The sequence below is a fragment of the Rhincodon typus genome, chromosome 1 (assembly GCF_021869965.1).
Source record: "Rhincodon typus isolate 14 chromosome 1, sRhiTyp1.1, whole genome shotgun sequence".
NCBI classification, from domain to species: domain Eukaryota; kingdom Metazoa; phylum Chordata; class Chondrichthyes; order Orectolobiformes; family Rhincodontidae; genus Rhincodon; species Rhincodon typus.
In genome coordinates this window covers 50,839,208-50,854,971 of record NC_063332.1, presented here as the reverse complement: position 1 = coordinate 50,854,971, position 15,764 = coordinate 50,839,208, and the positions used below count along the sequence as shown (strand labels likewise).

The window sequence follows — 15,764 nt, the reverse complement described above, 5'->3', positions numbered from 1 at the left end:
CATCGCATATCTATGTTGCATACGTAGAATGTCGGAAATTGATTTTGTGCTGCACACTCTATTACATAATTGGTATAACCTTCAGATTGTTGGCAATAGCAGAAAGCTTCTGACCTACTGTTAGAAAACTAATGCTCTTAGCAGTTTATAAATTATTCCAGAAGATAATAGGATTTAAAGATAATTATAAGTTTTCATAGAAGCTAAGCATACAAAATTACCATTTTCAATAATTACAGGTATACAAAGATCATTATTATAAATAATAATTACACATTTACTTAGTGTCATACTTAAGATGATGCAATTCATGAGAAAATTCCTGTTACTGCTCTTGTGGGAATTGGAGGTGAAGTTTTGTTGAGACACCTATTTCAATACTTTGCTTTTATTTCTTACTTTCAATTTGGCTATGTGAGAATATACATTACGTCAATGGATTACCTGAACCCCTATCCACTTAATGTATTTCGGCTCTTAGAAGAAAACTTCCAAACACACAATCTCTGCGACTCTAAGATTTTACCTTGACTCACACTCTATCATTTTCCATATTAATGGCAGGATGCATTTTCAAGGTGAGGATTAATAGAGACTGATTGTGATATCTTCTTATTAGCTAAAACAAAGACTAGAATCCACTTTACGAACTGACCATTGCTAACAGGAATGCTTACAATGTTACAGTCAATACAAAGAATGTCACTGATACCTTGTATTGACTATGTTGTTGATTTTACTTCACCGATTCCAATAAGATAGTGATATTGAGCTGCGTTTTTTTATGTATTTTACAAATAATTATGATGTAACTGCATTTTTAAACATTTAAATAGGATGAATCTTTATTTTGCTTTATTTTTCTGCATTATTCATTTACATATGCTCAATGTAACTGTTTTACAATTTTGTTCATTATGCTTTTAATTCAATCTTGAATATGAGCAAGAATGGCAAGGCTAATTGTTAGTGCCCATTCCTAACTGCCCTGGAGAAGATAGTGTTGAGGTTGACTGAACCACTGGAATCTATGTGGTGAAAGCACTTCCACAAAGCTGTTATGTAGAGAGCTGTATTATTTAATCTTATCTTTTCAATTGGCCAACTATAATTGCCCTTGAGAATGTTGTGGTGAGCTGCCTTCTTGAACCTTTGAAGTCCTTGTGCTTTAAATGGATCCACGATGTCATTAGGGAGGGAAATCCAGGATTTTGACCCAATGAAACTGAAAGAACAGTAATTCATTTCCAAGTCAGGATAGTGAATGGCTTGGAAGGAAATTTGCACTTGACTGCTAGATGGAAGATGTCATGGGTTGGGAAGGTGTTGTCTTAGGTGCTTTGGTAAATTTCTGCAGTGAATCCTGTAGATAGTACACCCTGATGCTCCTGAGCATTGGTGGTGGAGGAAGTGGATGTGGATGTGGATGTAGTTGCAATCAAGTCAGGCTGTCTTGTTCTGGATGACATCAACCTTCTTCAGTATTGATGGAGCTGCACTCATCCTGGAAGGTGGGAAGTATTCAATCACACTCCTGACTTGTGTCTTGAAGATGGTGAAGAGGCTTTGGGGAGTCAAGCAGTGAGTGACTTGCTGCAAGATTCCTACCCCTGACCTGCTCTTCTAGCCACAGTACATATTATGACGAGTCCAGTTCAGTTTCTGGTCAATTGAAACCCCAAGAATGCTGCTAGACGGGGTTTCAGTGATAGAACACATAGAACATACAACAGTACAGCACCAAAACAGGCCCTTCAGCCCATGATGTTGTGCCGAACATGACGCCAAATTAAACTAATCCCTTCTGCCTGCCCTTGGTCCATATCCCTCCATTTCTAAAATATTCATGTGCCTATCTGAGACCCTTAACCACCCCATCATATCCGCCTCCTCCACCACCCCTGGTAGTGCTTTCCAGAATCCTACCACTCCCTGTGTAAGAAAACAGATATAATTGAATGTCAAATGTCTTCTATTGGATTCTCTCTTGTTGGAAATGGTTGTTGCCCATACTTTGTTGTGTGAACTTTACTTGCCACATGTCAGCCCAGATCTGGATATTGTCCACTCCAGGTGGCATTTGGACATAAACTGTTTCAGTATCTGAGGATTTGCAAATGATTCTGAACATCATGCAATCATCAGTTAACATCTCTCCTTCTGACCTTTATGATGGAGGGAAGGTCATTGATGAAAGTGCTGAAGATGGTTGGGCTTAGGACACTATCCTGAGGAACTCCTGTAGAGATGTCCTGGTGCTAAAATGACTGACCTCCAACCACTGCAACTATCTTCTTTTGTGCCAGATATGACTCCAACCAGTAGAGAGTTTTCCCCAGATTGGATTGACTCCAGTTTTGTTGTGACTCCTTGATCTCTCACTCAATAAAATCCAGCCTTGATGTCAAGGGAGTCACTCTCACCTCACCTCTGAAATTCAACTCTTTTGTCCATATTTGAATGAAGGTTGAAATGAGGTCAGGAGCTGCTGGTGGAACCTAAACTGAGCCTCAATAAGCAAGCTATTGCTATGTATGTGCTGCTTGGTAGCATCTTACTGATGATTGAGAGCAGACTGATGCGGTAATTGACCAGGTTAGATTTGTTCGGTTTTATTTTGTACAGAGCACCTATGGCAATTTTCCAGATTGTTTGGTAGATGCCAGTGTTGTAGCTGTGTTGGAACGGCTTGGCTAGAGTGGTAACAAGATCTGGAGCACAAGTCTTCAGTACTGTTGCTGTAACAATGTCATAGCCTTTGCAGTGTCCAGTGATTCTAACCAGTTCTTGATATCATGTGGTGCGAATTTAATTCACTGAAGACTCAGATCTCTGATGGTAGGAACCTTTGGAGGATGCCAGGATGGTTCATTTCCTCAGCACTTCTGCCTGAACATTCTTGTAAATCATGACTTCTAGAATACTTGAAAACACCAAGTACATGGGAACACTACCACCTGAAAGCATCTGTAACATTGGTGTTCAATGTAATAGGATTGAACCTTTATTTCTGATATTTGTAATCCACTGATACTTTATTTTTAGATAATGCAAAGTTAATTTTAGATTCAACATCAGAGAGATTGTGGTTTAGTTGTTATGTGACTAGTTTAGTTATCCAGAACCCAGTATAATGCTTTACAGACGTGTGTTCAAATCTCATCATAGCATCTGGTGGAATGTAAATTTAATTGAAATATTGAAAGCTGGTCTCAGAAATGATGACTGGGAAATTGTAATAAGCACTCACCTGATTTACGAGTATCTGGTTTGTCCACAAGTGACTCTAGACCACAGAAACATGATTGACTCAATGGTTAGGACTGCTGCTTCACAGTGCCAGGGGCCTGAGTTCAATTCCACGCTTGGGTGACTGTCCATGTGCAGTTCACATGTTCTCCCTGTATCCATATGGGTTTCCTTCAGGTACTCTGATTTCCCCCCCCCCAAGTCAAAAGATGTGCTTACTAGGTGGATTGGCCGTGGGAAATTGCCCATAGGGTCCAGTGATGTGCTGACTAGGTGGATTGGCATTAAGAAATTGCCCATAGGGTGGAGGGATGTGCTGGCTAGGTGGATTGGCCATAGGAAATGCAGGATTAAAGGAGGATGGGTCTGGGTGGGACTGTCTCCAGAGTGTCAGTGTAGACTCGATGAGCTGAATGTCCCGCTTCCATGCTGTAGGGATTCTATGAAGCTGGTTTTATCAGCAACACTCACATTCAATCAAAGAATAAAGGGGGAAAAAATGAGTAAAGACTTCACTGGACATTAATGGAACAGTAACATCATAGTTCTAATAGCAAAACGTAATCCATTAATCCCTAGGTTAGTGTTCTGAATGCATGAAGTCAAATACCACCATAACAACTGGGAAGTTTAAATTCAAGGAAATAAATAAAATCTGGATCATTTACTATCAAACTCTTAACATGCAGGTACAGTAAGCAATGAGACAGAATCTGTGATGTTATGTTAGCTTTTGTTACAAGGAGACTGGAGCATAAGAGTAAATAAGTTTTCCTTCAGTGGCTATTGATAAGGCCACACTTGGAGCATTGTGCTTACCTTTGATCTCCTTAAAAAAAAGAAGGAAATATTTGCTCTCAAGGCATTGTAACAGAGGTTCAATGTGGGTGAGGGGACTGTTCTGTGAAGAGAGAATGATTAGAAAAGGCTTATATTCCCTGGAGTTTAGCAGAACAAGAGGTGATTTCATTGAAAAAAATAATATTCGTGAGGGCAGGTAAAACGTTGAGAAAATGTTTTCCCAAATGGAAAATATAGAATATCTAGGTTACAGCTAAAGAATAGGGAGTTGACTATTTAAAACTAAGACAACGTGATTTTTTTTCCAGGCTTATGAATCCTTGGAAGTCTACTCCTGAAAGCCCTGCTCTCAGTTATTGAGTATATTCAAAACAGAGGTCGATTTTTTTTTTAACTACCAAATGAAGTCAGGGATTTGGGATTTGTGATAGAAATTTGAGTTGAGGTAAGGCATCCGCCATGATCTGCTAGAATGACAGGGTTCAAAATGTCAAATGGCCTGCCCCTGCTCTTGGGTTGTTACTGATTATTTCTTATGTGGTTTCTGAATTTGAATTGTGTTTTAAACTGTCTGAAATGTTCTTTTTCTTAGAAAAAGAGCAATAAAATTGTTCTTAAATTATTCTTTTTTTCTAGCTTGCTCTGGTGTAGGGGAGTAATCTATTACTGTCTACTGGATTTGCACTTGGGCGTGACGTGCTGCGGTTTGTGATTACATTACTGATGCAGCACTGGGAGAGGTTCTCTCCAGTTCCACCAAGATTCAGCTCTTTGTCACTTTGTGATCTTCACTGCATTTTGAGGTCATTTAACAACTAAAGACAAATTTACACCCAACCTGCTGTAGTAACTGAAGCATATAGTTTCTTCTGTATATTTGCAACCTTAATTCGAAATGATGTATGGTTTGGAGTTTAATACAGACTACTTTATTATTTTCTTCCCACAAAACAAAATGTAAGGACTGGCGGAAACTAGAGATTGTGTTAAGCCTGGTAGAGCACGTGAAATATTTTAAGATCCGTAAGAGGGACACATCATGTACTGCAGTGCTGAAGTCAGATGTGCGTAATAAAGCGCTAGGTTTGTGGCTGCTGACTCTATGAATGATCGCAGAGCCAATGGACTCTCTGACTCATTGCAAGTCTTGAATCCCTTCAAGCAGCAGATGGTGTGCGTTTGCCTTCTCTCCGAGGAAGTGGCAATAATTAATGTCCATCCTTGTTCCCCGCTCGGTTGTAAAATGCTAAATTATGCGAGCGTGGGTGCGGAGTAGTGAGTGGGATGGGAGGTTACAGCGCTTTAAGAGACTTCATAACATCCGGAATTTGTCTCGGAATCCTAGCGCAGATCTATTGATAATTTAGTTTAAAGCAAGAGAGAAAACTTTAACAGTAATTGCGAAGGGGGGGACTGGAATCAGGCGCCATTCACCTGAAATGCGCCAGTGGCGTTGTATAATTCTGCTCGCTAAACAGTCTCGCCCCGGCAAAGTCAGGGAGAAGTCTCTTTAATGCAGACACCATGCTTGCAGCTCTGGTCTGTGTGTGCGTGTGTTTGTGTATGTGTGTCAGCCTCTCCCACCTCCTCCCTGGCGCTATTCTCCCTCACCGTCAGACATCCATCCACGCAACAACAACAAGAAAACGCTCCTCTGTCCTCCGAGCCGATAGCATTCAGACTCCAGCCATTTAACATTAACTGATGGTTGGAATTTAAATAGCTCTGGGAGCAGCTCAGTGAAAGGCTTCGTCAGAAAGACGTCATCCAGTTCTCCACGTCTACAGTGTTTGTGAGAGTCAGAGCTGCAGCAGTCAGAGGCAGAATCAGAGCCTCAGCACTCCACACAAACCCCACTCCAACACCCTACACAGCCGTCTCCCAGCTCTTTACAGGATATTGCTTTCTTTTTAATTGTTTTTTTTCTTCCAAAAAAAAATACACGTGTAAAACGGGGTCATCAATCTGAGTGGAGGGAACCAGAAGGAAGTGCGTTACCGTGAGAGCTGGTGCGTTTCAGCACCGCGGACAGCACAGATCGCCATGGCTCCGATTGTGGTGAGCGGGGCCAGCTTTGGTAAGGTCGCATCCTCGCGCGGGTGCTTCTTGACAAATCTTTCTTGTTCTACATAGCACTGCTGTCACTTCCGTACCTACTGATCTTTCCAGCGCAGTGGAACCTTTGCCTCTTATGCTCAGTGCATGCCTCCTCTTCTGGTTCAGTCAAGCCAATCTGATACATAGCACTTGGCCCGTGAAAATGTAGAAATGGTAAATTATATTTAAAATTGGGGAAGCACATTCTGGATTTGAGACCTATGCTCCATTCTTGCACCTCACTTGTGTGTTTGGGTTCGCAAACACCTATTGCGCATTTATCTCTCAGTTCTCTTTTCCCCCTTATCTTTCAAAGTTGTCTAATTGTTTCTCATTGCTGCCTTTCTCGATCGCCCGTTCACTTCTGTTGGTTTTTCGTGCCTTCTGTGCGTCCGCTTAGTTTGAATCTTTTAAATTTTTTTTTTCTGTAATTCGCCTCTTTGGTTAACGCAGTTCTGAGGGTGGGCGAAGGGGGGAGGTGCAGTGTTGGCAGCAATTGGAGTCTAGCTTATCGGATTCACACCGATTCGTCTTGTTAATTAGGCATTAACCGGAACTGGCGCTGTTTTTCAGTTCCATTGACAGGACAATGTGGGGAGACGTTATTGATATGAATTGCCTTATCTAGAAGTGCTTTAGAGGCACATTTTTACACTTTTAATTAAAAAGCGACGAATCACAGCATAACTACCCATTCCCAGTATTCTGCACTAATCATATAATAATAACAATGAATGCAATTTGCTCCTTTGGACTGCAATGTAAGGAAGCATCATGCAAATCGGAAATATTTGGCAGGTTCGCTCTGAGATGGCGGCTTTAATGAGTCGAACGTTGAAGTTTGTAAAATGCCCCTTTCGCTGTAACGGGATTCAGAATGCCACTGAATCTGTGTGTGTGTGTGTTTCCCCCTCTCTAGATGAAGTGCCGGCAGTTGTAGGGATAGTCAGTGCGTTTGGCCTGATATTTACAGTGTCCATGTTTGCATGGATCTGCTGTCAGCGCAAGTCGTCAAAAGCCACCAAAACCCCTCCTTATAAATTTGTGCACATGCTGAAGGGAGTCGACATCTATCCTGAGAACCTAAGCAACAAAAAGAAGTTCGGGGCAGATGAGAAATCCGATAACAAAGATAAAGACTCTTCCAAAGCCAAAATACCAAAGAACTCTCTCCATCTAGACCTGGAGAACCGTGATCAGAACGGAAATTTCACCAAAACTCCTGCCAAAGTCCGCAGCTCCCCAGAAATCGAGAACGTCCCGCCCAAGCCGTGCACGGACAGCGAGAAAGACAGTGTGACATCGCAGACTCCTGTATCAGACAAGCCGACCGCACCTTCTGAACAACTAAACAATGCGCCTAACCTGGGATCCCTGACGTTCTCCTTAAAGTACAACTTTGATAAGAAAGCGTTACTTGTGAACATTATAGAGGCTCACGGGCTGCCTGCGATGGATGAACAATCAATGACATCTGACCCTTACATTAAAATGTCAATCCTGCCGGACAAAAAGCATCGCGTGAAAACTCGCGTCCTCCGGAAAACCCTGGACCCGGCTTTTGAGGAAACCTTCACGTTTTACGGGATCCCCTACAATCAGGTACAAGAGCTGTCTCTGCATTTCCTGGTGCTGAGCTTTGACCGCTTTTCCAGAGACGATGTCATTGGAGAAGTCCTGGTGCCAATGTCAGGGATCGATCTATCGGAAGGCAAAGTGCAGATGCACAGGGACATCACCAAGAGAAACTGTCGGGTAAATGTTTGAAAAGTCGTCCTTTTTGGGCAGGGAGGGTAGTTCTTGTGCTGTGTTGCTGCTGCCCGCAGTACAGACGTGAAAGTGTGGGGTTTTGTGAAAACAGAACTCAGCAGTCATTGATGGGGAAAAGGGACAGTTTAGGTAAACGCCCGAGGGAAGTCTCGCGTGTGATACATACACGAGAGAGTAGCATTTTCAAAAGATTGACGTGGAAACCCAAACGAGGCGAACAGCAACGAAAAGAAACCCACACACAAATACATTAGATTTTGGTCAAATCTAAATTATAGAATTACATCTATCGAGTTTTGTTTCAGGAGAGAATGTGCAGTAATGTACAGTTTAATATTTCGTCTTTAAAGGGGAGAGAAAGTATAGGTGTGAATTGGATAGGCGTTTCATTCATGTTAAATAAAAACATTTGGAAACATGGGCTGCAATGAAATGCTCAATTAATAAATGTACCAACAATCGAACTGACAAGTTCATTTTTACTTCATAAATAAAAGGCACATCAAAATTCATTGCGAATAACTACACTGGACAGAAATAGGCTATTCGGTCCATTTAATCTTTGCTAACGTTATGTTCCAAGAAACTCCCCGTCCCCCATTGATCTCATCCAATCTTAGATTTAATCAGCAGAATATACCGACCTTAAGTTTAGCACTATTCTGATAAACAGTGTAGTTGTCTCATCGGGAGGAAAGAGAGTAACTCCTGCATGCTTTTCAGTGGACAATAAAAGGATTAGTCATTTTATAGTATTGTAAGGCAAATTCAAACCTAATGGCAGTACATAAAATGATACCAATGTACCACTATCCACAAAATTTGTCAAGGCAAAATATGACTAATATTTGATGTGTAAGATAATAATAGATTACTGATAGTCACAGGTTCAATAATACTAGATGAAAATGTTATGAACAGCAAGGTTGATCAGTAAGGAGGGTTTAAAATATAGTCTATTATGTTAATAATGGATGTCAAGGCAACAGACAGATGTTGGATCATCTTTTTTTTCTCCTGCAGTGATGGTGTCATTAGAAAGGGCAGTGAGAGGATCTCCTGTGCAGTGATAACAGCATGCCTCTGAAATCTATTCATGTGTTTTCTTTTGTGCATTCACAGAAATCTGTGGGCCGTGGTGAATTATTAGTATCCCTTTGCTATCAATCTACCACAAACACCCTGACTGTTGTTGTATTAAAAGCCCGCCATCTGCCTAAAAACGATGTTACTGGATTATCAGGTAATTATCCAAACAGGTTAACCAGTACTAATATATCTGGAGTGAAACCAATTTAGATTGGGATCAATCAATCTATTTCTGTGTCCATGTACTCTTGTGTCTGCCCTGTTCATATCATTGCATCTATTATTGTCTTCAGCTAAATCAAAATGTGTTCTCTTTCCAGATGTCTAATAATTTAAATTTGTAGGATTAATATATTTTGATTTTATGAGTACTTTTATATTCTGTCTAAAATAAGCAAGTGCAGTTTGAACCAGATATGGTTAAAAATGAATAATTTCAAGTAAAAAGTTCGAAACAGTTGAAGAACTGTATGTCTTGCTTTCCTTCCAGCTGCTGACCCTTATGTGAAAGTCAACCTGTACCATGATAAGAAGCGAATATCAAAGAAAAAAACCCATGTTAAGAAGTGTACTCTCAACCCAGTGTTCAATGAGCTGTTTGTCTTTGACATTCCATGTGAGGGGATTGAAAACATCAGTGTTGAGTTTATGGTCATCGATTTTGACAGAATGATGAAGAATGAGATCATCGGGCGCCTAGTGCTGGGAGCATCAGCAGAAGGGACAGTAGGAGAGCATTGGAGGGAGATCTGTGAGCACCCAAGACGACAAATTGCCAAATGGCATTGTCTTAGTGATGGTTAGCAGTCAAACCACGGGTTGGACTTTACTGTTTGATAAGGAAGGAACAAGCTGTGCATTAACCAACCCAAAGCCTTTCTGAAACATTTTCAATTTATACTAAATACATATAATTTGTACATCTGATTGTGGTATATATTGTGATCTGTACTGTATAAGATGAGGTGGCGTTGTTCTCTTGTTTGCTAACAATTTTCAGAAAAAAGGTAGCTATTAGAATGGGTAGGCAAAATAAAACTGTTTAATGTATTTCTGCATTTTGTGTGGCTGTTCGAGTTGGGGAATTTGTTTCTGGTGATGAAGCTATTAGTGTGTATGTTTGATGAAAAAAGTAGAATTCATGGGAAGGTTTTTCAATGGAAACCTGTAACACATTGAATGAACTGAAAATATCTGAAGAAAAGCCATTCTAATGTTCATAGCTTGAGAAACTAAAAGAAATTAACAGGTCATGTGTTGCCTTAACATTGAAATATATTGAAGTGGAGAGACACAGTGATGGCACAATGAGTTTGATGTTGGCTTTTTAATAACTGGGTTCGCTGTAGTCTACATTTATTTAATGAAACTTCCTTCTATTGGGAAACAAAAAATAACTTACATTGAAGGAACTTACTTTCCAGTCAACAAGGGCCCAAAGTATAATACAGTTTCTAATTTGGCATTGGTTGAAACTAAATTGTCAGCATTATTTGGACAGGCAATAGGAATCACTGGATATGTCATTGGCATTGGCAAAGGAGATGTATTATATTTTTGCAGTAATTGATGTTTCCCTAAGTTTGAGGTAGAGGTAGGGTTAAGGAAACTTTATTGGGGATTTAATTATGCTGCACCTGACCTAGAAATATTTGAAATTGATGTTCCATGCTTCAAATTGAACATATTCCATTCCTAATATTAAAAATCAATGCAAATCCAGAATGGACCTTTTTTTTAATAAAATGGAGTTGAGGTATGAATGGTAATAATTTGAATAACAGTTAACCATACTGAGAGAATTCATATTATTTCATACTTGTCATAAAGTTATTTCTTAACACGCAGCCTCATAATGTTAAGTATTTTGCTATTTGCATATTTTGACATTTGTGGATGTTATATATGTTAATAGTACATGCTACTTATCAGAAGCTGTACCTGGAAGACAGTTACATATTAAAACATTCACATTGTGAAGTTGTGAAATACTTTTCAACCCAGACAATTTCATGATTAAAATAAAACAATGATGATTTTGAAGAAGGCTGCTAAAACAGGCAAATCAATAGTAAAATTCACAAAAGCTCTCAGTAGTTACTGTTCAATATATAAAGCTGAACTACATTAGTATGTGTTTTTCCAGGCCTTTGCCAATGCTACATCTTAGTGTGAAATAAATAAGTACTTGTTGCAGAGCCTTGAGATTTGGTTTATACGTCAAGAGTACCTATGAGTAACAAAATGGCAGGAAAGATAGTCAGCACAATGGTAGATATATGAGTACATCTACTGAACTTCACAAATTTCATTGACATCCCATATTAGCTAAGTACAATATAATGTGCACAATGTAAATGTGAATCATATAGATAATGAATTGGTTTCGATGACATCATGATGATTTTGCTTTCATAATGGTGCCAGTTATGAATCATGACTATCTCCAATAATCTTTGGAGATAATGCCATTATGTGTCAAATAAATTAGGTTTCAGGAACGGAAAAGGTCTGGTTTAATAGGTAGGCTGCCAAGACAACAGAATAACCTTGTATGTTTTGCCTACCCTATCTTCTATAGCTTCAGGTTGAAAAATTTGCCATGAATATGAATTTATTTTGCTCAACTCAGAAACTACATTATACAACCATCTAGTTTGTGTGTAAACCATGCTGAAAATGTATTGCAAACCATGCATCTATTATGCATGTTTGCTTTAAAATAGACCTCAGTGACAGGTGTAGGAGCACTTGTGATATATTTAATAATTAAACATATCAGTGATGCAACCCTAGAAGATGCAGGAACAGAATGCGACATTAAAGTCATTATTTGCTAGAAGAAATACCAGACAGTGATTATAGCTTTGAGAATGCCATTTGATCTTGAGTGTCAATGCAGTTAGTGAATTGGATTTTTCTGTCACTGAATCTTATGGTTCCAGGAAAAATCATTGTTTAAAACATTAACGAGCACTCAGTACCATTATTGATCCAGTCACTTTGAATCTTAATGGATGATATTTTGAGTTACCATATAACAAATATTGCCATGTATGTTTACTATAGATGGTTCACATCATATTTTTATGTTTAGTATTTATATTTTTATGCTTATTTTTAAAACAAAGGGCTCAACATATTTTTAAGCTGCTTTTGGGCACGCACACTGCCAGAGACCAAATTTCTTACCTTTTGATGGATAGATCCAGCTCGGCTCACTTTGGGAATTAGGTGTTATTTGTGAAAGGATGACCTGTAGTGTAACATTAATATGCATTTTTTAGATTGAAAATAGGGAGAAATGTTAGATAAAATATACTTTTGTAGGATAGGAGTAAGTGTTAGTGAGTTTACAATGGTTAGCACAGATGAATTTGGCTTGGCAAGATCTAAATGGTCAAAACAAATCAGACTGAGTCTGGGCCAATTCAGAAAGAAACTTTACTTTATTCCAGCCATCTGGCATTTTAATATAAAATGCTGAAATGCTAGCATGCCAGTTCATTACTATGCAGCAGGGGATTGACACTGTCACCACATGGGAAAAGATAAGGCTGCCTGAAGCCACAGTAGTAATCATGGTTCTGGTGCTGTTTGTGCAGCTTAAAGGATACCTGTTACTGTTGTAATTTCTTTGCTTTCAAATTAATACATCAATTTAGAATGCAACAAAACCACGGCATTAGTCTCCTTCCATTCCCCAAAATAATGATTATCTATTTGTTGGTTGTCAGATAGGGTTAATGCATTTTTACTTGAACAGTCACAGATTCATCAATAAATACACAACTGTAGCAAAGGTCTAATTAATATATTCAAACCAAGTGTAGTATTTTCAAGCAAAATATTAAAGAATGTCTGAACACAGTATCATGTCACTATGGCCAAAATCATGTAATAGAATCCATGAATATTTGCAGAGCTATTTCAAATTCGTATTCATTGACGTATCTATTCTATGCATCAACCATATATACAATTTGTTTCAAATTGTTTTCACATTTAGGAAGTATGATATTTTAATTCCTGACAATTAATTAATTTTGACATTGTCTTATTTTCAGTTCACAATACTGTTCAAAACATTGCAATTGCAGTTGTAATTTTTGTAAAATAGTTTTGAATAATTTTGAAAGATGTAACTGTGTGGTTTGAAATGTTGATGTGCTGCAACTTACATACTCAGAAACTCCAGTATTACTAGGTCACAGCAGTATATATAATTACACTGTGTAAATCTGTACACGTAATATGTTTTGTATGTTGCATTACAATGTGTTTACAATCAATTAAATAAAAGAATGCACACATTTGCATCGTGTGTGGTAGTAATGTAAAATACTGGCGATGATTGTATTTATTAACTTATTTGTGCTGTTAATGTAAGAGTAAGGTGCACAAGTAGTTTTTCTTTTCATGAAAAAATCAACTTAATACTGAGTAAAATTTACCATCTGCTAAAGTCTTGTGCCTATGTGTTTTGTGTGTTGAACAAGAATAAAGCACTACATAAATTGATTGTTTTTGCACTAGAAACGTTATTGTACCAGGAAATTAGAATTTTCAGATCACAACAGCACAACAAAATTCTGTCCAACTTATATTGAATACTTACAGTGGGTAATAAATATCCTGCTGCCTAATATTCAAAAGAAACTTGCATAACCTGATCAGGTTTCTTCGCAATGGTGCTTGAAAGTAAATTAAATTGAATTTTCTTCTTTCAATGTTGGTTTTCCCCTTGAATTGGTATTCTTATGAATTGGCCTGATAAGTGTAGGATGAAAAAATCTTAAACAAAATTTCTCTTTTTTCAGCAATTCTCTATGACCAACTGCTGTTTAAAGAAATGCATTGATTAAAGATTGTCCACAGAGAAATACGGACAGAGAAGCAGAGAGCTGCAGAGGGGAACTTCCACAACTTAAGTCTTAGGTAACTAAAGACACGGCCGCCAAAGGTGGAGAAATTAAAATCTGGAATATTGAAGAGTACAGAACTAGAGGTAAATTATTCTGAGGATTGTGGGCTAGAGGTGATTATAGGGATAAAAAGGGGGCAGAGTTATGAAAATATGGATGAAAGCACTAAAATCAAACTGCTGCTTGACTGATGGCCAATGTTGATAAATTAGGCATGGATGAAAGTGTAAATGAAAACAACAGCAGGACTGTGGTCCCACCAAACTGGAGACAGTTCCTTCAAAGAATCAATTACCTCAGAAGGCTGGTGAAGATTATTGGCATCAAAATAGTCACTTGGATACAGAATTTGATACTTGCCTAAAAGAGACCTTAGTTAAGTCAGAGTCAACCTGTCTGGTTTACATTTAAACAAAGCTTGACAGTTAACTACTAGACAAAAGAACTAAAAGATCTGTGGATGCTGGAAATTTGAAATAAAAAATCAGAAATTGCTAGCAAATCTCAGCAGGTCTTGCAGCATCTGTGGAGAGAAATTGGAGTTATTGTTTCGGTTCAAGTGACCTTCCTCAGAACTGTTCTGAAGAAGGGTCACTGGACCCAAAACATTAACTCTGATATCTCTCCACAGGTGTTGCCAGACCTGCTGAGATTTTCCAGCAATTTCTGATTTTGTTGGCAGTTAACTGCCAGTCATCAGCCAATTGGTGCATTCTCCATGGCAATGTGTCTACCAATCAGAGATGACTTGCCAACCAATTAGCACACATTTCTCATGCAATATAAATGGTTGATCCCATTTAGATTGATATTCAAATGTCGTGATGATTGAAAGACAAAAGGCTTTGAATATTATTTAATTTTTCAACAATAGTTGAGTTATTGACATATCAATTTCAGGTACTTGTGAATTTTCCAGCATTTTCCCAGTTGGCACTCTTCAGAACATACCTTGTGACTGTACTCATTTATCTCTCTCCAGGTATCTCCTCACATCTGGGCAAGTCACCCTCACAATCAACATCACTGTTTCTCACACTCACACTTCCTAGTCACCTTCTAGTTGGTGCTGATGTTGTTATTGCTCCTGTGCCTGCTTCTCATTAGGAGTACAAATAAGACCTGTATGTTGCTATGAAGACTGACTACAGAGAAGTGCAATTCAAGGTGAGTGAAATAAAAGGCAGATGAACTGAACTCGAAGAAGTTGGCAATCATCTGTAAAGCAGTGAAAGCACTTTCTGAGCAGGATGTAGAGAGCTGGGCATAGTTGGAGATGTTCAGTTTCTTGTTCAAAGCCTTTCTAATTTGTCAAATTCACTGAAGAATCTCTTCTCACTCTGCACTCACCTGGTTATGACTGACAGTTTGCAAAACAATTTGTTTCTGTTCTGTTGAAACCAGAATGATTGCTTTAAAAAAAAAGTTAATGATCTGTTTCGATGAGCATTTTGCACTTGACAGTTGCTGGTTTCTCAACTTCACGGTTGTTTCCTTCTCGCTTGTACACTTAGCTGACTGAAAGAAGGAAATGGGTAAATGGCTGATGTCTCAGTCAAAAATCGTATTTATGGGATTTGTTTGCTAGCATGCACACAAACTCACCTCTTGTCTTTGTATGCATAATAACAATAATCATCTAGTTTAATGTCATCTGCTATTCATATTATCATAAGATAGGACATCCCAAATAATGTAGAAATACACATATATCTGTACAAAACATCTTCTGTTTTTGAATTTGATTGAATGTACTTTAGGAATCAAACAGTCATCAGATGAAACAGCACAGAAGGAAATCATTTGCCCCATCATGTCCATGTTGTCTGTTTG

General features: G+C 38.5%; 1 protein-coding gene across 1 annotated transcript; it reads left to right on the top strand.

Annotated features, from left to right (window-relative positions):
- The first annotated feature begins 6,029 nt into the window (after positions 1 to 6,029).
- On the top strand, positions 6,030 to 10,657 carry LOC109934653 (synaptotagmin IV). The gene is made up of 4 exons (XM_020533343.2): positions 6,030 to 6,127; positions 7,067 to 7,902; positions 9,040 to 9,160; positions 9,497 to 10,657. The coding sequence occupies exons 1-4, from the start codon at positions 6,094 to 6,096 to the stop codon at positions 9,808 to 9,810; spliced, it is 1,305 nt and encodes a 434-aa protein (XP_020388932.1). The 5' UTR covers positions 6,030 to 6,093; the 3' UTR covers positions 9,811 to 10,657.
- Positions 10,658 to 15,764: the final 5,107 nt, after the last annotated feature.

Coding starts and splice junctions, on each gene's coding strand:
- LOC109934653 (XM_020533343.2), top strand. CDS start 6,094: ATGGCTCCGATTGTGGTGAGCGGGGCCAGCTTTG. Junction 6,128..7,066: donor GGTGAGCGGGGCCAGCTTTG/GTAAGGTCGCAT, acceptor CCCCCTCTCTAG/ATGAAGTGCCGGCAGTTGTA. Junction 9,161..9,496: donor CGATGTTACTGGATTATCAG/GTAATTATCCAA, acceptor CTTTCCTTCCAG/CTGCTGACCCTTATGTGAAA.